The following is a 23,999-nucleotide window of genomic DNA, read 5'->3' as shown; positions in this document are numbered from 1 at the left end:
AAGTCTTAAAACATTCAAATAAATTGAAATAATATCAAACATCTCTGACTGACCACAATGGAATAAAACTGGAAATCAATAATAAGAGGAATTTTGGAAACTATACAAAAACATGGAAATTAAACATGTTCCTAAATGACCAGTGGGTCAATGAAGAAATTAAACAGGAAACTGAAAAATTTCTTCAAACAAATGATAATGGAAACATGATACACCAAAACCTGTGGGACACAATGAAAGCAGAACTATGAGGGAAGTTTATAGCTATAAGTGCCTACATCAAAAAATAAAAAAAACTTCAAACAACCTAATGATGCATCTGAAAGAACTAGAGCTGGGTGCAGTGGCTCATGCCTGTAATCCCAGCAATTTGGGAGGCCAAGGCGGGCGGATCACGAGGTCAGGAGATTGAGACCATCCTGGCTAACACAGTGAAACACCGTCTCAACTAAAAAATAAAAAAAAATTAGCTGGGCATGGTGGCGGGCACCTGTAGTCCCAGCTACTTGGGAGGCTGAGGCGGGAGAATGGTGTGACCCAGGAGGCAGAGCTTGCAGTGAGCCGAGATCGCACCACTGCACTCCAACCTGGGCAACAGAGCGAGACTCTGTCTCAAAAAAAAAAAAAAAAAAAGAACTAGAAAAGCAAGAGCAAACCAAACCCAAAGTTACTAGAAGAAAAGAAACAATAAAAATCAAAGCAGAGACAAATGACATTGAAGCAAAGAAAACAATACAAAAGATCAATGAAACAAAAATTGTTTTGTTTGTTTTGGTTTGTTTTTTTTTTTGGAGACAGTCTCACTGTTGCCCAGGTTGGAGTGCAGTGGCGTGATCTCGGCTCACTGCAACATCCGCCTCCCAGGTTCAAGCGATTCTTGTGCCTCAGCTTCCTGAGTAGCTAGGAGCAGCCAGGACTATAGGCAAGTGCTACCACGCCTGGCTAATTTTTGTAGTTTTAGTAGAGTCAGGGTTCCACCCTGTTGGCCAGGCTGGTCTCAAACTCCTGCCCTCAAGTGATCCACCTACCTCAGCCTCCCAAAGTGCTGGGATTACAGGTGTGAGCCACTGTGCCTGATCAAGAAGTTAGTTTCTTGAAAAGATAAGCAAAATTGACAAACCTTTAGCTGGACTACCAAAAATAAAAATAAAATAAAAAAAAAGCAAAAAAAGAGAGACCCAAATAAATGAAATCAGAGCTGAAAAAGGACACATTACAACTGTTACCACGGAAATTCAAAGATCCATAGTGGCTACTATGAGCAACTATTTGCCAATAAATTGGAAAATGTAGAACAAAAGGGATTAATTCCTAGATAGATAAAACCTACCAAGATTGAATCATGAAGAAATCCAAAACCCAAACAGACAAATAACAAGTAACAAGATCAAAGCTGTAATAAAAAGTCTCTCAGCAAAGAAAAGCCCAGGACCCAATGGCTTCACTACTGAATACTACCAATCATTTAAAGAAGAACTAATACCAATCCCACTCGATCTATTGTAAAAGATACAGGAGGAGGAAATACTTCCAAACTCATTCTACAAGGCCAGTATTACCCTGATGCCAAAACCAGACAAAGACACATCAAAAAACAAAAACAAACAAACAAACAAAACCAAAAAAACCTACAGGCCAATATCATTGATGAATATTGATGCAAAAATCCTCAACAAAATACTAGAAAATCAAATTCAACAACACATTAAAAAGATCATTCATCATGACGAAGTGGGATTTATCCCAGAAATGCAAAGATGGTTCAACATACACAAATGAATTAATGTGGTATGTCATGTCAACAGAATGAAGGGCAAAAACCATATGATCATTTCAATAGATGCTGAAAAATAATTGATACAATTCAACATCCCTTCATGATAAACATCCTCAAAAAACTGGGTATAGAAGGAACATACCTCAATATAATAAAAGCCATATATGACAGACCCATAGCAAGTATCAAACTGAATGGGGAAAAACTAAAGGCCTTTCCTCCTAGATCTGGAACATGTGAAGGATGCCCACTTTCAACAGAAGTGCTAGCTAGAGCCATCAGACAAGAGAAAGAAATAAAGGGCATCCAAATTGGAAAGGAATAAGTCAAATTATCCTTGTTTGTAGGTGATATGAGCTCATATTTGGAAAAGCCTAAAGACTCCACCAAAAAACTATTAGAACTGATAAACAAATTCTGTAATGTTGCAAAATACAAAATCAACATACAGAAATCAGTAGCCTTTCTATTTGCCAATGAAAAACAATCTGAAAAAGAAATCAAGAAATTAATCCAATTTACAATAGCTATGAATAAAATACCTAAGAATTAAGTTTACCAAAGAAGTAAAAGATCTCTGCAATGAAAACTATAAATTGATTGCAATGATGCTAGAAACTAAAGAGGACACCAGAAAAATGGAGTGATAGTCCATGCTCATGGATTGGAATATTGTTAAAATGTTCATACTACCCAAAGCAATCTACAGATTCAATGCAATCTTTATGAAAATACCCATGGCAGTCTTCACAGAAATAGAAAAAACAATCCTAAAATTTGTATGGGAACCACAAAAGACCCAGAATAGCCACAGCTAATCTAAGCCAAAAGAACAGAACTGGAGGAATCACATTACCTGACTTCAAATTATACAACAGAGCTATAATAACCAAAACAACATGGTATTGGCATAAAAACAGACACATAGATCAATGGAACAGAATAGAGAACTCAGAGATAAATTCATCATCCTCAGTGAACTTATTTTCAGCAAAGGTGCCAAGAACATACACTGGGGAAAGGCAGTCTCTTCAGTAAAAGATGCAGGGAAAAACTGCATATTTATATGTAGATGAATGAAAGTAGACCCCATATCTTGCCATATGCAAAAATTGAATCAAAATGGATGGATTAAAGAATTAAATCTAAGACCAAACTATGAAACGACTACAAGAAAACCCTGGGGAAGGCCAGGCGTGGTGGCTCATGCCTGTAATTCCAGCACTTTGGGAAGCCAGGGTGGGTGGATCACGAGGTCAAGAGATTAAGACCATCCTGGCCAACATGGTAAAGCCCTGTCTCTACTAAATACAAAAAGTTAGCCGGGCATGGTGGCGCATGCCTGTAGTCCCAGCTACTTGGGAGGCTGAGGCAAGGGAATCGCTGGAACCCAGGAATTAGAGGTTGCAGTGAGCCAAGATCGTGCCACTGCACTCCAGCCTGGTGACCGAGCAAGACTTGGTCTCAAAAAAAACCCCAAAAAACAAAAAACACACACACACACTGGGGAAGCTCTCCAGGACACTAAACAGGGCAAAGATTTGTTGAGTAATACTTCACAAGCAAGGCAACAAAGGCAAAAACGGACTAATGAGATCACAAGTTAAAAACCTTCTGTAAAGCAAAGGAAACAATCAACAAAGTAAAGAGACAACAGAAAGGGAGGAAATATTCAGGCCACTGAATTCATTTTCAGTGATAGATTCTTCCCCTTGTCTCATCCCAGAACCACTCTATATCTGCAGGGACTGGGTGCAGGCACCTAGAGAGTTTGTAAAAATTCCACAAGAGGTTCTGATGTACAGGCAGGACTGAGAACCTCCAGTTAGTGCAAGGGAGAGTGTCTTCCTATGGTGACTTCTGTCATTAAAAATCTACTTCTGAACTTGGGCTGCAAAGTAGCAGGAAGAAAACCAACAGCTGAGTTAGGTTTCCATGAGCAAGAGATTCGTACCCAAGGTTCAATCATAAATTACATGACTCGAAAGCAAATTCTCTAAAATGAGCATGTTGCCCAAGATCTTAAAAATAAATAGAATAGACTGGGCACAGTGGTTCACGCCTGTAATCCCAGCACTTTGGGAGGCCAAGGTGGGCGGATCACCTTAGGTCAGGAGTTCAAGACCAGCCTGGCCAACATGGCAAAACTCCGTCCCTACTAAAAATACAAAAATTAGCTGGGCATGATGGTGGGCGCTGGTAATCCCAGCTACTTGGGAGGCTGAGGCAGGAGAATCGCTTGAACCCGGGAGACGGAGTTTGCAGTGAGCTGAGATTGCACCACTTCACTCCAGCCTGGGCAACAAGAGCGAGACTCTATCATATAAATAAATAAATAAATAAATAAATAGAATAAAATGAGATGGCACAGTATCACCACCCTTCCCCATCAGTAATCACTCAGTGCAGGAACACCCCTCACCCCGCGGCTTTACAAGCTTCAATTACTCGTGTCCTTAGGCTATGGAGGTGGATGGCAATTTACAACCAATCAGAGAAAGAAGGAAATTAAGTAGCCAGAGTAGACTACCAAATGTGGTATGTGCCAAAAATGGAAAATGCATCTTATTAAGTGGAACAGCTCCCTCAGCACTTTTCACAGATTCCCTAGGATATCCTATGATTGATATGTTTCAATGAGCCGTCTTTATCTGTGTGTTGGTTCCAACTAAATATTAATTCATAGATGCTCTAAAGACCCCACATTCTTAATTTCAGATTATTTTATGAAGATATCACTTTAAGGCTGGGTGCGGTGACTCACGCCTGTAATCCCAGCACTTTGGGAGGCTGAGGCTGGCGGATCACAAGGTCAGGAGATCGAGACCATCCTGGCCAAAATGGTGAAACCCTGTCTCTACCAAAAATACAAAAAATTAGCCAGGCATGGTGGCACACGCCTGTAATCCCAGCTACCCTAGAGGCTGAGGCAGGAGAATCGTTTAAACCCGGGAGGGAGAGGTTGCAGTGAGCCGAGATAGCGCCACTGCACTCCAGTCTGGGTGACAGAGAGAGACTCCGTCTCAAAACAAAAACAAAAACAAACAAACAACAAAACTCCAAAAATACAAAAACTAGTGTTTCCTAGAACACATGCTGAGAAGTGTGTTCATCAGGAAACGAAGGAGCTCATCCCATAGCACTGAAAACATTGCTGCTCATTTCTGAGAATCTTTGCTCCATCTTTAGACAAAGGGTAAAGTTACTCCACTCGAACCTGTGGGCTTATCTTTCTCCATGGCACATTCTAACAGCATGTTTGTGCCTGTCCTTCTTTCTCACAAAACACAATAAAGGTCCTTTTACTGAAAAGTACTCCGAATGGGTCTCTCAAAACACTTGTTTAACAGGAAAGCTTAGTTGGGCTAGGGGATTTCCTTTCTTTAAGAAAAAAGAAAGCAACTTTCTGTGCTACAATCCTCATTAAAGAAACGAGCGCGGTTCAGGCCGCTTAGGCAGTGCTTTGCTGGAACGGGTGCTGGTCCCTGGTGATACTCAGCCTGGTGGTACCTCGCCGGGTGACTCATATTCTGATGTCTTAAAGAACTGATCCTCTGCAGGAAATTATTCAGGATGTGAAATGTCAAGAAAGACAGATGATGATTAAAAAAAGAAAGAGAAGTCAGGGTTACACTGAACTTAATTGGGAAATTGTCCAAATGAGAATATGGCAGGAAAGGAAAGAGGAGGAAAGAGGGATGAAGAGGGCAAAGAGAGGAAGGGAGGAAAGAGGGAGAGCAGACTGGCTGTGAGGGAGGCAGGGCAGACGGGAAATGGGAGGAAAGAGGTCTGGCATTTACTGAACATCATCTGTGTGCTTGGGAAGGGCACAGAGAGGTACTAGAATAAGAATTTTTGTAAAAAGTCACAGGCAAAGTCATTTGATATGGGTTTTGAGAAGTGAGAACCACCCACATCCCCTAGGAATATAAACCATCCTTGGAAAACACGACTAAGATTCAAAACTGAGAATTTTTTTTTTTTTTTTTTTTTTTGAGATGGAGTCTCGCTTTGTCACCCAGGATAGAGTGTAGTGGTGAGATCTCAGTTCACTGCAACCTCCACTTTCCAGGTTTAAGCGATTCTCCTGCCTCAGCCTCCCGAGTAGCTGGGATTATAGGTGTGCGCCACCATGCTGGGCTAATTTTTGTATTTTTAGTAGAGATAGGGTTTCACTATGTTGGCCAGGCTGGTCTCGAACTCCTGACCTCAAGTGACCCAACTGCCTCGGCCTCCCAAAGTGCTGGGATTACAGGCATGAGTCACTGTGCCCGGCCAAGACTGAGCTCTTTTAATGCCCATATGCCGAGAGTAGAAATCTACAAAACATATGACCTGCAAACTGAACCATCAGGAAAGGACCCTAACCACCAGAATGGGCAGGCAGAGTTGGTAAAAAACAGGGGATGAGAGTTTCCACCCACTACATGCTTCTCTGACATTTCTGCAGGCACCCAATCCCGGTCCCTTTGCTGTGTCCCAGACTACACGTCTGATGGCGTGCCACCAAGCACCAAGAGCGAAGTTGACCCTTGACCCCATGGAGCCAATTCTCCTGCCACCCCATCAGATATCTACATTTGGTAGAGATTCCAAAATTGTGATAGGAGACTAAGCAGTGCAGTTGTGGGGGAAAGGAATGAGGAAGAAGCATATTTTATTCACTGTTTGGGCAATCAACTAGAACTTCCTTGTAACTTGTCCGGCTGCTTCAGCTTTAGCTAGTTCACCAATATCCAGTCTGGACCTGTTATGACAGAGGCCACCTTCCTGTTCAGGTGGGTGGGAATTCCATTTTCTTTCTTTCTTTCTTTTTTTTTTTTTGAGATGGAGTTTCACTCTTGTTGCCCAGGCTGGAGTGCAATGGTGCCATCTCGGCTCACTGCAACCTCCGCCTCCTGGGTTCTAGTGATTCTCCTGTAGTCCCAAGTAGCTGGGACTACAGGTACATGCCACCACACCTGGCTAATTTTTGTATTTTTAGTAGAGATGGGGTTTCCCCATGTTGGTCTGGCTGGTCTCGAACTCCTAATCTCAGGTGATCCACCCACCTTAGCCTACCAAAGTGCTGGGATGGCAGGCGTGAGCCACTGTGCCCGGCGGAATTCCATTTTAATTCTGGTCAAATATCATGATTTTAGTACCTTCTGCTTCAGGGCAGAAGGCACTTAAGCTCAATCCTCAACAGCTTGAAATTAAATCCAGAAACCCACTGTAAGAGGTAATGCATCTAAATGTTTACTATGGAGAGGTAGGGGACAAACGACATACAGGAGTCAATGGCCTCCCCAAATTTAGGTGAGATGGGGCTCCCAAGGGTACATGCACTCCCCACACTGAGAATCTCCCCACAGGGAGAACAGAAACAGGAAGAATCAATGCAGAAATGGGATTTCATGGCATGTCACATTTTCTACAGGTGAAAATTATTAGAAAAAAATAGCTCATCCAGGTAGCAGAACTCAAGAAAGAGAAACTGGGGTGGGGGTTGGCATGGGGGAAAAACAGGCTTCTAGAAAACGTGCAAGGGCAGAATGGCAGGAACAGAGACCTCGGGAAAACCAGCTAAAATCTGAGGCTTCTCTGACTAAGGCTGCAGGGAGGCGTGTCTGGAGGGCTGAAACCGGAACACTATGATAATGATTTCTGTGAATGTGATGCTAAGGTTGTTCAGTTAGAATTTTAGGGAACACCGTGGAAGAAATATTTTCAGCCTGATATCAAACCTGGGGTCCAGAGAGAAAAGTCTCAGCTTGCTCATGGAGAAGAGCTACAAGAGAAACACACATCTGTTTGCCAGGGTGGGAGAACCAGTAGCAGATGAAATAGAAAAGCCACAAAGGAAAAGGTGTTATGGTAAAAGCAAGCCAAGTTCTACTGCCCTCAGTGACGTACTGTCTATGGCTACTTACGCACAACATTGGCAGAGACCACGTGGTCCACAAAGCCTAAAATGTTTACTTGCTGGCCCTTTACAGAAAAAGTTTGCTGGCCTTGGTCTAGACCCTGCTTCTGATGCTGGCCTGACCCGGGGCAGACCATACATACATACACACACACACACACAAGGGTGGTTATTTATATAACTCATACCGCCAGTTTAACAATACCAATAGTAAACATCTAAAGATTGATTGATATGTATCCTTTAAAAATTTCTGGGTGCAGTAACATGCAGATTCTTGTACACATAACTCCGTTTTAAGAATATATACACTGGCTAGGCATCCTAGCTCTCATGCCTGTAATTCCAGGAGTTTGAGAGATTGAGGTGGGCGGATCCCTTGAGCTCAGGAGTTTGAGACCAGCCTGGGCAACATAGTGAAATACCATCTACACACACAAACACACGCACAAATACAAAAATTAGCTGGACATAGTGGTGCATGCCTGTAGTCCAGCTACTCAGGAGGCTGAGGTAGGAGGATCGCTTGAGTCCAGGAGGTCGAGGCTGCAGTGAGCCAAGTTCATACCACTGGACTCCAGCTGGGGAGACACAGTGAGACCCTGTCTCAAAAAACAAACACACACACACAAAACAAACAAACAAACAAACAAACAAATATACACACTAACAAAGACCTTAATGTATTTTCTCTGCAGAACTTGTCAGATATGCTCTCCCAGCCCTTCATATTAAGCACAATGGGTACTTGTCCAAGCCCATCCACCATTCTGTCAGTCGCATCCTAAGAAGACATCAGAGAAGATTCCCTCCTAGACCACACAAAATGGACCGATCATCTTTGGCACGTGTGGCCACGACCCACATGAGGATTTATAAGCAACCTAGTCACCGGGACTTCATGTGGTTACCTTTTCTGAATGGCTCCTGGTTCTCCTCCGCTTCCCTGTTGACTCGGTTTTGTTCTGGTTCAACAGTAGACCCCTGGTCATCAAGTTCATCTTCTGTTTCATCATCACTATAGGGAACCACTTCGTCATTAGGCTGAGAATCCTCATCAAATGTCGTTTCTGAGTCTCTTTCTGTACTCATTCTGCCGGCAAATTGGAACTACCTGCTTAAAAGGAAAGAGAAATCAGAGTGGATTATGACTCTTGCCCAGTTTTTGGTTGAATCCTGCCTGTATCCCGTTACAATGCCCCTTTTACAGAACATTGTCTTACTGACATGTAAATATTCTGGAATAGTACCCCCAAATTCAACTTAACATGCAAATAAGAACAAAACCATTCAGTACTGATTAAATGCTTGGGTAAGATTTTAAAAAAATATGTAACTGCAAACCTTTTATTTTTAAACAAGGGTATATATATATATATATATATATATATATATATATATATATATAGTAAGGCAATATTTAAAATTAGGGGGTCTCTACCCAATGAAATAAATTTAGTGGGTAACAATCAACATTAAACTAAAATGAAACAGACTATAAAATATCTGATTATAGCACATATAATAAGAATAAGTACTGCTTGATAACACAGTTGTACACATTCACACGTTTATTTGCATTGTGGGTGTTAATGGAGTTGAATTTCTTCCTGTGGATTGCTGGCAAAGTTGACAAACCACTGCTCTAAGATATCTGGTTTCTGCTAACACTAACATTCCGAGCCTTTGTTCTGACACAACATTTTTAATATAACCTTAGATCTTCCAAGTTTACTGACTTCCCAGGAACACTCCCTAGCTTTTCTATCTTCCCAACTACCGCTGCCCACTCTGTATCTGCAATTTGTGCTTGAGCATCTACCGCATAAGATGACTCCAAACAAGTGCGAAGAACAACCTTAGTTATATTTATTTTAGGAAAATATTTACACAAATACCTCAGGTTACAGACACACAGCCTGACATTTACATAAGCATCACGGTGCCGTGTAGTCAGTAGTGTTAATGACAGCAGCTCACATTTATTTTGTGTTAACTGCATGCCAAGCCTTGTACTAAGCACTTTATAGACATGGGCTCATTGAAACTTCCCACACCACCATGGTGAATAACAGTCTTATTGTTATTCCTACCCAGCAGAGGAGAAAAATCAAAACACTGGAATGCTAAATAACTTGCACAATAATTATTAAAAATTTAAGGCAGCCACGCACTGTGGCTCACGCCTGTAATCCCAGCACTTTGGGAGGCCGAGGTGGGTAGGTCAGGAGATCGAGACCATCCTGGCTAACACAGTGAAACCCCATATCTATGAAAAATACAAAAAATTAGCCGGGTGTGGCAGCGGTCTCCTGTAGTCCCAGCTGCTCGGGAGGCTGAGGCAGGAGAATGGCGTGAATCCGGGAGGCGGAGCTTGCAGTGAGCCGAGCTAGCACCACTGCACTCCAGCCTGGGCAAAAGAGCAGGACTCCATCTCAAAAAAAAAAAAAAAGGCAAAAACAACTGCTTCACAAGGAGAGGTCTACGCTCTATTTTTGTATTATGGTTTATGATATATTTTGAACGAAAATTGCCTCAAGTAGAACTATGTAGCTGATTGCACGTTTTGCACCAAATCTTAGACCTCTAAAATAATTTTTACATTCACAAATGCACACTTACGAAATTTTCAAATATTTATATGAGGATTTTTGCCAAGTATTATGTAAAACAGTAAAAGCCAAAAGCAAGCTGGGTTACAATTGTCGACTATATAAATAAATTGTGGCATCTGATATTCTAGGATAATGTGCAACAATTTAGATGATCAGAAGAGTATTTGATGACATTGCATTAATGACCTTAATAGGTAAGTTATTAAGCCATATGTATAGCATACACCCAGTTATTCACACACACACTTGTTCATTTTCCAAAATCTCAACAATTGACATACATTATTTTATTATTATTATCTTTTGAGACAGAGTATTGCTCTGTCGCCCAGGCTAGAGTGCAGTGGTGCAATCTTGGCTCACTGCAACCTCTGCCTCCCAGGTTCAAGCAATTCTCCTGCCTCAGCCTCCTGAGTAGCTGGGATTACAGGTGTGTACCACCACGCCTGGCTAATTTTTGTATTTTTAGTAGAGACAGGGTTTCACCGTGTTGGCCAGGCTGGGACATACATGATTTTAAGTGAGATGATGCATGCAAAATGCTCAACTCAGTGCATAGCCTACAATAAGTACTCAATAAACATTAACCATTAATTTTTCATATACTTCTTGGTGATTTGTATGTTTCCTTTTGAAAAATGTCTATTCATGTCCTTTGCTCACTTTTTAATGGTATTATTATTATTTTAAAATATTGTTGGCATTCATTACAAAGAATAACTTAGATTCTATTGCATGATGCTGTACGGTGGCACAGTTCTAAAGAGCCCTATAGTCACAGAGGCAGAGTTCCTAGCACTCCCGGTCCTCAGCACCTCAGGCCATTCTCTTCCGCCTTCAAAGAATATTTACTCCCCAAATCCATAGTCTTTACCTCTGGCCTTAGCTTTTCAGTAGCAAGCACAAGCTTTCCTGGCAGTACTTACAATTTCATTGGTTATGCTTATGCTTTCCTGGTTATATGTATACTTTCCTGGCAGTACATATACTTTCATGGTTTATACTATTTTAAAATTATTTTTTATTAAATGGAGCTAAATTTTTAAAAAGTCATCTTTTCCACTAAATCGGCATCGCCATGTTAAATCTAAATTTCCCTACTAAGTCTTTCTTTTCTTTTCTTTTCTTTTACTTTAAGTTCTAGGATACATGTGCAGAACACGCAGGTTTGTTACATAGGTATACATGTGCCATGGTGATTTGCTGCACCCATCAACTCGTCAGCTAGGTTTTAAGCCCTGCATGCATTAGGTATTTGTCCTAAAGCGCTCCCACTCCTTGCCCCATCCCCCTGCCCCCGACAAGCCCCAGTGGGTGATGTTCCCCTCCCTGTGTTCATGTGTTCTCATTGTTCAACTCCTGCTTATGAGTGAGAACATGCAGTGTTTGGTTTTCTGTTCCCGTGTTAGTTTGCTGAGAAAGATGGCTTCCAGCTTCATCCATGTCCATGAAAAGACCACGATCTCATTCTTTTTTATGGCTGCAGGGATTATTTGTTTTTGAGTTGTTTGAGTTCCTTGTATATTCTGGATACTAGCCCTTAGTTGGATGAATAGTTTGCAAATATTTTCTCCTATTCAACAGGAAACATTGCACTCTGTTGATTGCTTCTCTTGCTGAGTAGAAGCTTTTTAGTTTAATATAGTCCTATTTGTCTATTTTTGTTGTTGTTGTTGCCTGTGCTTTTGAGGCCTTAGCCATAAAATCTTTGCCTAGACCAATGTCCTAAACATTTTCCCTATGTTTCCTTCTAGTATAAAGTTTTATTAGTTTTTTTTTTTTTTAAGAGAGAGATAGGTTTTCACTCTGTCACCCAGGCTACAGTGTAGTAGGACGATCATAGCTCATTGCAACATTGAACTCTTGGGCTCAAGGAATCTTCCTACCTCTGCATCCCAAGTAGCTGGGACTACAAGCACATGCCATCATGCCATTTTTTTTTTTTTTTTTTGGTAGAGATGGGGTCTCACTGCATTGTCCAGACTGATCTTGAATTCCTGGGTCAAATGATCCTCCAGGCTTGGGCTCCCAAAGGGCTAGGATTATAGGTGTGAGCCACCACACCTGGTCCCCTTTAAGTCTTTTATTATTATTATTATTATTATTTTTTTTTTTTTTTTTTTTTTTTTTTTTGAGATGGAGTCTCGCTGTGTCTCCCAGGCTGGAGTGCAGTGGCGTGATCTCGGCTCACTGCAAGCTCCGCCTCCCGGGTTCACGCCATTCTCCCGCCTCAGCCTCCCAAGTAGCTGAGACTACAGGCGCCCACCACCATGCCCAGCTAGTTTTTTGTATTTTTAGTAGAGACGGGGTTTCACCATGTTAGCCAGGATAGTCTCGATCTCCTGACCTCGTGATCCACCCGCCTCGGCCTCCCAAAGTGCTGGGATTACAGGCTTGAGCCACTGCGCCCGGCCCCTTTAAGTCTTTAATCCATCTTGAGTTGACTTTTGTGTATGGTGAGAGACAGGAGCCCAGTTTCATTCTTCTGCATGTGGAGATTTATTTCTGGGTTCTCTAGTCTGTTCCATTGGTTTATGTGTCTGTTTTTTTGCCCATATTATGTTTTGGTTACTACAGCCTTGAGATATATATATAAAACAATGTGTATATATATACATTGATATATATATCTATATATATATTGTTATATATATAACAATATATTGATATATATAGTTATATGTATATAACAATGTGACTCTGAAAGTATCATATGGAAACATTTTTTATTGTTGCAAATTATACGTAACAAAATTTACCATTTTTGCCATTTTGTTTTGTTTTTCTCATTGCAGCCTCCTGGGCTCAAGCAATTCTGCCCCCCAGCCTCCTGAGTAGTTGGGACTACAGGTACAAGCTGCAACATCCAGCTGATTTTTGTATTTTTAGAAGAGGCAGGGTTTTGCCATGTTGCCTAGGCTGGTCTCAAACTTCTGGGCTCAAGTAATCTACCTGCCTAAGCCTCCCAAAGTGCTGGGATTACGAGCATGAGCCACCATGCCAGGCCTTGTTTCACCCTATGTTTTTTTTTTTTCAAATTTCTTAAAGGTGTACTATTGGAGAGTTTAAACTTTTTGTTGGTTGGTCGATTTTCTTTCTCTCTCTCTCTCTCTTATTTTTTTGCATCTCAGATGACACAAACCATTGTTTGTTTTCTCAGACACGGTTTCACTCTGCCACCCAGGCTGCAGTGCAGTGGCATGATCCTAGTTCACTACACTCTCAAATCTGTGGGCTCCAGCAATCCTCCTACCCTGCTCCCCAGCCTCCTGAGTAACTAAGACTAGAAGCACGAGCCACCATGCCTGGCTTTTTTTTTTTTTAAAGAGATACGCTCTCCCTGTGTTCCTCAGGCTGGTCTCAAACTCTTGGCCCCAAGCGATCCTCCCATCTCAGCTTCCTTTTAGCCATTTTCAAGTGTAGGGTTCTGTGGCATTAAGTGCATTTTATACAAACATTTTGTAAGTTATCCTTTTCATCATTGCTTCCAAACTGCCAGGCATCTGGATATTAACACTGTCTCCAGCCCTGTGAGGTTGAGAGAGGAAGCAAGCACAAAGGAATGGATTTGACAACCCACATGTCCGTGACTCAAAGCAAGCAAGGCCTTGCACAACCAACTCGCCACCCACACAATCTGCACAGGCTCAGTGAGAAAGCAGGGGCAGGGAGCTCTACACTGAGAGTGAAGAAATGTCCTCAACTTGATTTCTCTACAGTGTGCATGTGTGTGAAACACACACACATGGGAGGAATTTGGCTGTCATTTTAGTGTACCAAAGAGAAAAACAGGGAGAAATCACTTGTTTGAAGCCCTAAATGACATAAAGAATTTTTTCCCAGGTCTAAATAATGATTCCTAAGGTCAGGTGCTGTGTCCGGTATGGATTTGGAAACTTGATAATGTCTCTCACTGCCACTCCAGGACACTGCAGACAGGTGTGCATCTACTCAGCACCCAGGAAACACCTGCAAGATGCAGAGTACTACGCTAGGCACAGGGAACAGAGCCACTGACTGACTGCGAGTTTTGAGGAATACAGATAAGTCAACTATTAAAGCTAGGAAAACAGGCAGGGTGCAGTGGCTCACGCCTGTAATCCCAGCACTTTGGAAGGCTGAGGCAGGTGGATCACCTGAGGTCAAGAGTTCGAGACCAGCCTGCCAACATGGTGAAACCCCATCTCTACTAATAATACAAAAAAATTAGCCAGGCGTGGTGGCACATGCCTGTAAGTCCAGCTACTTGGGAGGCTGAGGCAGGAGAATTGCTTGAACCCGGGAGGGTGGAGGTTACAGTGAGCCAAGATTACGCCACTGCACTCCAGCCTGGGCAACAAAATCTAGTTAGAGGGATCTGGTAGCATTTCCAGGGAGAGGTGATGGTGGCCATGGAGATGGAGAGGAGGGGATGAATTGGAGGAGTATTTGAGGCAAAAATGACTGGCTTTGCTGTTTTATAGCTTTATTTTATTTTATTTTATTTGTTTATTGGAGGTGGAGTTTCACTCTGTTGCCCAGGCTGGAGTGCAGTGGCGCGATCTCGGCTCACTGCAACCTCCACCTTCCGGGTTCAAGTGATTCTCCTGCCTCAGTCTCTCGAGTAGCTGGGATTACAGGTGCCTACCACCACGGCAATTTTTGTATTTTTAGTAGAGACGGGGTTTCACCATGTTGGCCAGGCTGGTCTTGAACTCCTGACCTCAAGTGATCTGCCTGCCTCAGCCTCCCAAAGTGCTGCACCCGGCCATGGACTGGTGTCTTTAGAAGAGGAGAAATAGACACATGATCTCTCCTTCTCCATGCACACAGAGGAAGGGCCATGTGAGAACACAGCAGGATGGCAGCCAACTACAAGCCAAAGAGAGGCCTCACCAGAAACCAACCCTGCTGGCACCTCCATCTTGGACTTCCAGTCTGCAGAACTGTGAGAAAATAAACGACTGTTGTTTAAGTCAACCAGTACATGGCATTTTGTTATGGCAGCCCAAGTGGATTAACACTAATCCACTATGGATTCCCATCACTTTAAATTAAGTCCAAACTCTTTTCACGACTCTAAGGGCTCTCCACACTTCTATACCCTCCTTCTTGCTCACGATTGCTGAGCCCCACGGCCCTGCTTTCAGCTCCTCAAGCAAACAAAGCATTTCCTGCCCCAGAGCCTCTGCATATGCTCTTCCTAGTACCTGGAATGCTCTTCTCCCAGTTCTTTGTATGACTGCTATTTCTCACTCTTATTTTACTTTTTATTTTATTTTATTTGAGACAGAGTTTCTCTCTTTTTGCCCAGGCTGGAGTGCAATGGTGTAGTCTAGGCTCAGCACAACCTCCGCCTCCCAGGTTCAAGCGATTCTCCTGCCTCAGCCTCCCAAGTAGCTGGGATAACAGGCTGGGATAACATGCCTGGTTAATTTTGTATTTTTAGTAGAGACAGGGTTTCTCCTTGTTGGTCAGGCTGGTCTCAAACTTCTGACCTCAGGTGATCTGCTCACCTTGGCCTCCCAAAGTGCTGAGATTACAGGCATGGGCCACCACGCCCGGCCGATTTCTCATTCGTTAGGTCTCCACTTCAGTGTCCTCTTCCACTCATGGTATTGAACAGGATTCTGCCCTCCTCTTCCTGCTACCACTGGCCCCCTTGAGCACTTACATTTCTGTTTCCTTCCTAGCACTTGCCATGATTTGTAAATATGTATTTGCTTTTATTTATCTGCCTCTCCCACCAGACCATAAGCTCTACAAGAACAGACTGGTCTGTGAATACTCAGTGCCTACACAGTTGACACTGAAAGATCTGGGGAAAGAGCAAATCAACTTTTAATAAAGTCCTCAAGGGCTCAGAGAGTTGTCTGACACCGAAGTTCTTTACCGTCTTTACACAGGTCACACCTACCACATGGTAACAGATTCACAAAGTCACTGGACTAAGGATGAAAGATGGAGGGCAATGATGGGAGAGAACAGCAACAGCTAAGTTCAGAAGTCATACAAGATGGAACTTTTTAGGAGTCTGAGTCATTTGAGGCCATCCAAAAACCATTGCCCAAGATTTTACCATGTACAGAAAACTAAACCAGCCTTCTGGTAGGGTACTAAAGATATCACAGGTGAGGACCGATCTTTCTTGTTCATCACTAGCCCCTACCAGAGTCTGTCATATAGGAGGCTCGTTTGCTTCTGTCCTTAGGAGGCTTGACTAGACCAGACTATAGTCTAGATAAGAATTGGCAAATTATAGCCTATGGGCCAAATTCGGCCCACTAACTGTTTTTTAAATAAAGTTTTATTAGAATACACCCTTACTCATTACTGACATACTACTGGCTATGATAGGTTTCTTCTTTTTTTTTTTTTTTTTTTTTTTGAGACAGAGTTTTGCTCTTGTTGCCCAGGCTGGAGTTCAATGGTGCGATCTTAGCTTCGCCTCCTGTGTTCGAGCAATTATCCTGTCTCAGCCTCCTAAAATGCTAGGATTACAGGTGTTAGCCACCATGCCTGGTCCTTCATCATTTTTTTTTTAATGGCTTTTAAAGTTCACAAGAAGAAAGACTATTTCTGAAATGTGTTTTTCCTCATTTTGTTTATTATTATTATTAAAGACAATGCTGTAAAATATTTAACATATCATAATTTATAAGTATGAATTATATTTCTATATGTTCTATGCTATATGTGTTTCTTACTATATGTTCCATACTAAATATAAATTACTACTCTAAGATGGCCCCTGGTGATCCCACCTTCTGGTGTTCACATCTTTAATTCCTTGTGACTGTGGCATACACATGAGGTGCTTTGCTTCTTTTTTCTTCCTTTTTTTTTTTTTTTTTTTTGGTGTTGGTGTTGTCATTGATACAAGCTCTTGCTCTGTCACCCAGGCTGGAGTACACTGGTGTGATCAAGCTCACTGCAGCCTCAATCTCCTGGGCTCAAGTGATCCTCCCATCCCAGCCTCCTAAGTAGCTGAGACTATAGGTGTGCACCATCACACCCAGCTAATTTTTTTGGTTTTTAGTAGAGATGAGGTCTTGCTAGTTTGCTCAGGATGGTCTTGAACTCCTGAGGTCAAGCAATCCTCCCTCCTTGGCCTCACGAAGTACTGGGATTACAGGCATGAGCTACCGTATCCAGCCCCTTTTCCTTCTTTCTTCTTCTTCTTCTTCTTTTTTTTTTTTAAATAAGCCTGAGTTCCTGAACCTTGCTTCTTTTTTGTTTTTGAGATGGAGTCTCGCTCTGTTGCCCAGGCTGGAGTGCAGTGGTGTGATCTCGGCTCACTGCAACCTCCGTCTCCTGGGTTCAAGCAATTCTCCTGCCTCAGCCTCCCGAGTAGCTGGGATTACAGGAGTGCGCCACCATGCTGGGCTAATTTTTTGTATTTTTAGTAGAGACAGGGTTTCACCATGTGGGTCAGGCTGGTCTTTAACTCCTGACCTTGTGATCTACCCACCTTGGCCTCCCAAAGTGCTGGGATTACAGGCATGATCCACTGCCCCCAGCCTTGAACCTTGCTTCTAACCAATAGAATATGGTGCAGGTAATGGGATGTCACTTCCATGATTATGTTATAAAAAACCATGACTCCCTTCTTGCCAGTCAACTCTTTCCCCTTCCTGGCTTTGGTGAAGCAGCTGCCCTATGGAGAGGCTCACACGGCAAGACACGAAGTGAGCACTGACCAACAGCCAGCAGGGACTGGAGTCCTCAGTCCCTTAAGGAATGCAGTGAATTTTGCAATCACTATATGAACTTGGAAGCAGATCCTTCCTCAGTCCTGCCTTCAGATGAGACATCTGGCCGGGCTGACACCTTAATTGTAGCCTTGTGAGAAATCCTGATATGGAGAACCCAGTTAAGCTGTGCTCAGACACTTGATTCATGGAAACCATGAGATAATAAATGCATGTTGGTTTAAGTTGCTAAGTTTTGGAGTAGCTTGTTACACAGCAATCGATAACCAATACACATACCATTAGTCACAAGTAATAATTCTAGGGTCAGGCACTCAATGTGGCCACTATTATTCCCAAGGTATTCCATAGAGCTCCCATCTAAAAGGCAGCAGAAATCTTCTCTATTATCCTAGTTAGTCCAGACCCTGTTTGGAATCTGCCCAGTATTCTTTTATTTACTTCTTTGAGACAAAGTCTCACTCTGTGGCCCAGGCTGGAGTCCAGTGTTGTGATCTCAGCTCACTGCAACCTCTGCCTCCCGAGTTCAAATGATTCTCTTGCTTCAGACTTTCCAGTAGCTGGGACTACAAGTGCATGCCACCACACCTGGCTGATTTTTGTATTTTTAGTAGAAACGGGTTTTACCTTGTTGGCCAGGCGGGTCTCGAACTCCTGACCTCAAGTGATCTACCCACCTTGGCCTCCCAAAGTGCTGGGATTACAGGCATGAGCCACTGCACCCGGCCAATGCTCAGTATTCTTGAAAGTAAAATGACAAACTTGATGACAGTTGTAATTAGATAAAGAATCTCATGAAGCAATAGTAATAAAATGTATCTAAGATCTACATTAAATTTAAACTTTATACTATTATAGAAACAGCATAATTACAGTTCCCAGCAGGAACAGGATTACATTTTTTTTCCTCCCAAGGCAGGACCGAAAAAAAATCTAGAAGCCTGGGATAAATAACATAAAACTAAGGGATCAACAGTATCAATGTAGTGGGGACAATTCAGCCAGGATCTTTACACATGATAGAAAAGACTGCCCTGGGTCCACAGCTTCACCCCCTATTCCTCAGAAAGTCCACCCCAGAGCCCTTTCTCACAAAGGAAGATTGGCTGCCTGGGTGCGGCGGCTCACACCTGCAATCCCAGCACTTTGGGAAGCTGAGGCAGGAGGATAATTTGAGGCCAGGAGTTCAAGAGGAGTCTGGGCAATATGGCAAGACCCCATCTCTACAAATAATAATTTAAAGAACTAGCTGGGCACCTCTAGTCCCAGCTATTTGGGAGGCTGAGGCAGAAAGATCGCTTGAGCCCAGGAGCTCAAGGCTGCAGTGAGTTAGGATCATGCCACCGAACTTCAGGGCAGGTGACAGAACAAGACCCCGTCTCTATTTAAAAAAAAAAAAAAAAAAAAAAGCCTGGCTCTTGTTTCATTCTGCACAATTTCAATGGCGGTCATTAGAAAAGATACAGGGGAAATTTCAACACCTTGGCCTTTCAGAGATGAGCAGATTTTTCATTCCCCTGGCTAAGGTTCAAAGGATTTCTTAGTCCAACATTGCCATGGGCTCCCAGCATTTCCTAGTAATATTGTATTTCTTCTAATCCATATAAGGTAGCCCCTTCCAGGACAAAGGATTTTTCATACACATTGTCTCATGCAATTGTCATGGAATTATGCTGAGGCGAGTCGCCAGGCAATGTCATTACCTTCTTACTAATGAAAAAACTGGGGTGGTTTCAAAGCTTGCCCAAGGTGATTTAACTCCTAGCTATTCAGGCGCTCTCCACACACATCCCAGCTCTGCGCTCTCTGTGGTACAGTGAACGCAAATCGTGGATTCAGACTGGAATACAGGCTCTGCCCAGGAAGCATCAGAGTCTGCTCCCACTCCCAACATCACCTGCTTCCCTCCCTTCCCCACGCCTGCTAACAACATCATTAATCACAAGAAAACCCTAAGCAAAGGAAGAATTTGACAAGCAAAATCAATCAACCTTTGAGGCCCACAGGCAGATCTATCCCACGCTAATGAATTCTAAAATGTAAAATGCTTCCCAGTGTATGCCACCGAAGAGTGAAGTGAGATCAATCATTATTTCCTAGGCGGTTTTTGAGCTGGGCAACCTGGGAGTCACAGACGTGAGCAAGAACTTGGGGTGGGTGGGAGAGAGATACTAAGGAACCAAAAGAAAAAACTCAGAGGCAGGAAAATGCAATGGAAAGGCCCAGCACCAGTACAGCTGGGAGATGTGGGGGAAAGAGCAGAGCTGGGGAAAGGTCGTTTTGGAGTCACCTTCAAAAGTAAGGTGGCCCATGCAGCCTTGACAAGGCTTTATTCTAGGGAGTGAGAGGGCCCGTGGAAGGCAAAAGAAAGAAATCTGATCTGCACAGCGCTCATCTGACAGGAGGAAGAGTGTGAGTAGCAGGGAAGGTAAGATCCTAGGAGGGAGACTGTTCAAAAGTCACCCTCGAAACAGCATCTCCTTGTCACAGTTTCTTCACCGGGAACACCAAGTGGTTCCACCTTATTACCTCCACCATCACACTCAGCAGCAACACTCAGTGCGTGAATCTAACCACAGCAAGAAGAAACACAGGTCTGGGCCAAACGTGGTGGCTCACGCCTGCAATCCTAACACTTTGAGAGGCCAAGGCGGGCTGATTGCCTGAGGTCAGGAGTTTGACACCAGCCTAGCCAACATGGTGAAACCCCATCTGTACTTAAAATACAAAAATTAGCTGGGCATGGTGGTGTGCACCTGTAGTCCCAGCTACTTGGGAGGCTGAGGCAGGAGAATCGCTTGAACCCGGGAGGCGGAGGTTGCAGTGAGCCAAGATCACGCCACTGCACTCCAGCCTGGGCGACAGAGTGAGACTCTGTACCAAAATAAATAAATAAATAAATATATAAAAAATAGAAAAAAGAAATACCGGCCTGAATTGGGGTGGTGGCAGCTAGAAAAATGTGCTTAAAATGAAGGCAGGGTGGGGCTGCCATTCTTTTGTCTAGAAAATGAAGGGAAAAAAAGTAAATAAAAGACTGGGCTGGTTCCCATAGGATAAGAATGCTGTAGTTCCCCAGATGTTTATTTTGGAGACTCCGCCTCAATCCACAATGTACTTTTTATAGTAAATAATGAAAGTTACCAGGATAAAAGCCTTGTTATTTTTATATTCAAGCGTCATCCTTACTTGTTAGGGACAATGGTCTCATTTTTACCCCATTACTATTGACTCTATAATTAGGCTTTAAAGTTATATTCACATTTGAATAAAACAAAGTCATAGGAGCTTTATAATTGACAGCTACTTGGAAGCAAACCCTCCAGGGTAAAATAAGTCTGTCAAGCTGAATTCATTTTAATGTTAGAAGAGTCACCAAGCTATTAATACAAGGATTGCACTCCCGAAAGACATACGAATCATCATAGCTTTCTGGAACAAAATATAAACTTTGAAACTTTTGATCTACAGCGAGACAACTTATATTACCCATCCAGACTCACTAGGAATGGCTTGTTTGAATGAAAAGGCAGTAGAAGAGGCAGATAAGTAAATAGAAATAATAAACACATAAAATGATACAATAAAAGATTACTCTTACTAGTAATCAAAGAATGGCAAGTTGATGAAAACATAGACACCATTTTATGCCTATTCAGTTGACGCTATTCAATATTTTCTTTTTCTTTTCTTTTTTTTTTTTTTTTGAGAAAGAGTCTTGCTCTGTCGCCCAGGCTGGAGTGCAGTGGCACGATCTTGGCTCACTGCAAGCTCCGCCTCCCAGGTTCACGCCATTCTCCTGCCTCAGCCTCCCAAGTAGCTGGGACTACAGGCACCCGCCACCACACCCGGCTAATTTTTTGTATTTTTAGTAGAGATGGGGTTTCACCATGTTAGCCAGGATGGTCTCGATCTCCTGACCTTGTGATCTGCCCGCCTCAGCCTCCCAAAGTGCTGGGATTACAGGCATGAGCCACCATGCCCAGCTACTATTCAATATTTTCAGTGTCAGCAGTGGAGATGAATGAATCCTCACCCACCTTGCTACTGACCTTGAAATTAATATATACATTACTGATGGCAACGCTTTATGTACCCAAAACACTAAAGATATATTTGAAGCAATCACCTCATTCCAACAGGAACACTTCAATAAAAGGACTCTTACTCAAACTTTTTTTTTTTTTGAGACAGAGTCTTGCTCTGTCACCCAGGCTGTAGTGCAGTGGGGAGATCTCGGCTCACTGCAACCTCTGCCTCCCAGGCTCAAGCAATTCTCCTGCCTCAGCCTCCCAAGTAGTTGGGATTACAGGCATGCACCACCATGCTTGACTAGTTTTTGTATTTATAGTAGAGACAGTGTTTCTCCATGTTGACAAGGCTGGTCTTAAACTCCTGACCTCAGGTGATCTGCCCGCCTCAGCCTCCCAAAATGCTGGGATTACAGGGCTGAGCCACCGCACCTGGCCACAAATTTTTTGATTGGCATCATTGGTTATAAAAAGCAGAAATGGAAACCACATGAGTGTCCAACAAGATCTCATGGTTTTACAATTTTTTTTTTTTTTTCTGACGCAGGGCCTTGCACTGTCACCCAGGCTGGAGCTCAGTGGCGTGATCATGGCTCACTGCAGCCTCAACCTCCTGGGCGTCAGCGATCCTCCCACCTCAGTCTCCCCAAGTAGCTGGGACCACAGGCACATGACACCACAACTGGCTAATATTTTGGGAAAATTTTTGTAAAGACGAGGTTTCACTGCATTGCCCGGGCTGATCCCAAATTCCTGGCCTCAAGCAATCCTCCCACCTCAGCCTCCCAAGGTGTTGGGATTATATGCATGAGCCATGACACCTGACCTACAAATTTTTATGTTTTAGTGTAGCTCTTAAAAATAACAGCTATTTGTAATAACACTATGAGATCAAACATAGGAAATGTTTTACAGTATTAACCGTGGGGGTGAGGCAGAAATCAGAATTGTGTTCTATTATAACTGCAGCTTTGTAAATAATACGTTTGTTTTTAGAGCTAACATCTGCACTGAAAGATACATAATTCTCTGTGTGTTTTTCCTTCCAAAATAATCAGCAATTAATAATAGCTATCCACCCCCTATATCCAAACACTGCTGAGCAATTGCTCATATACTGGGTACATTTTGTGCAATTTTTACAGCACACACAAAAGGAAGGGCTTATCCTCATTTTGTGGGCTTAGAGAGGTTAGGTGACTTACTTCTCTAGGGTCACATATTGAGGTTTCTACCAGGTCTGTTTGTCCCCAGCTCTCTTATGATTTGTCCCAGTGCTGTTCAAAGGGGGTGAAAAGTTGGATCAGGCGATTAGGATTATGCCCACTGATGCTTACTTTTTTTTTTTTTTTGAGACAGAGTCTCACTCTGTCACCCAGGCTGGAGTGCAGTGGTGCGATCTCTGCTCACTGCAACCTCCGCCTCCCTGGTTCAGGCAATTCTCTCCTGCCTCAGCCTCCTGAGTAGCTGGGATTACAGGTGCACGTCACCACGCTCAGTTAATTTTTGTATTTTTAGTAGAGACAGGGTTTAACTGTATTGTCTAGCCTGGTCTCAAACTCCTGACCTCAAGTGTTGCACCTGCCTTGACCTCCCAAAGTGCTGGGATTATAGGTGTGAGGCACTACCATGCCCGGCCACCGATACTGTCTTAATATCATTCTGTCTCTTTGTCAATGATTACTAAAACAAAAATGGTAGCATGGAAGTGGGTTCATGGAACCCAGTGTCCATGGTGCACGGAAATGAGCTCAGAAGGGATGGTTTACATGTCAAGGCAGAAGAGATGAAACTTGCCACATTTTGTCCCTTGTATTATATCTTTCCGGTACGTTAGTAAACCGAAGATTCCATCTCCCTCCTAAGGATGGTGAGCTGCACGACATGTAGTCTGGGTCCACCTTTTCCTCCAAGAGCCCTTTCTGATCCTCAGCAAAGATCCCCAACCATTGCTTAGCACTAAGGACAATGGACCTTGAG

At 43.0% G+C, this 23,999-nt stretch overlaps 1 protein-coding gene across 9 annotated transcripts in view; it reads right to left on the bottom strand.

The window, feature by feature from the left end:
* The window catches only part of ATP8B1 (ATPase phospholipid transporting 8B1), a 158,756-nt gene that overhangs the window by 72,944 nt on the left and 61,813 nt on the right, over nt 1-23,999 (bottom strand). For 5 of the 9 annotated variants that reach the window (XR_012427119.1, XM_015439743.4, XM_074022459.1 and 2 more), the window contains exon 2: nt 8,594-8,796. Coding sequence is in view for 4 of the 9 variants with exons in the window: in XM_015439743.4 (XP_015295229.3) it covers nt 8,594-8,774 (181 nt within the window). In the remaining 5 variants the exon portion in view is untranslated. Of the gene's footprint in view, nt 1-8,593; nt 8,800-23,999 lie in introns of those variants that run through there. The other 4 variants (XR_012427120.1, XM_005586597.5, XM_074022460.1 and 1 more) reach the window with 2 other exon arrangements.

This window comes from Macaca fascicularis, chromosome 18 (assembly GCF_037993035.2).
Source record: "Macaca fascicularis isolate 582-1 chromosome 18, T2T-MFA8v1.1".
NCBI lineage: Eukaryota > Metazoa > Chordata > Mammalia > Primates > Cercopithecidae > Macaca > Macaca fascicularis.
The sequence above is the reverse complement of the archived record's forward strand: the minus strand, read 5'-3'. Positions and strand labels throughout refer to the sequence as shown.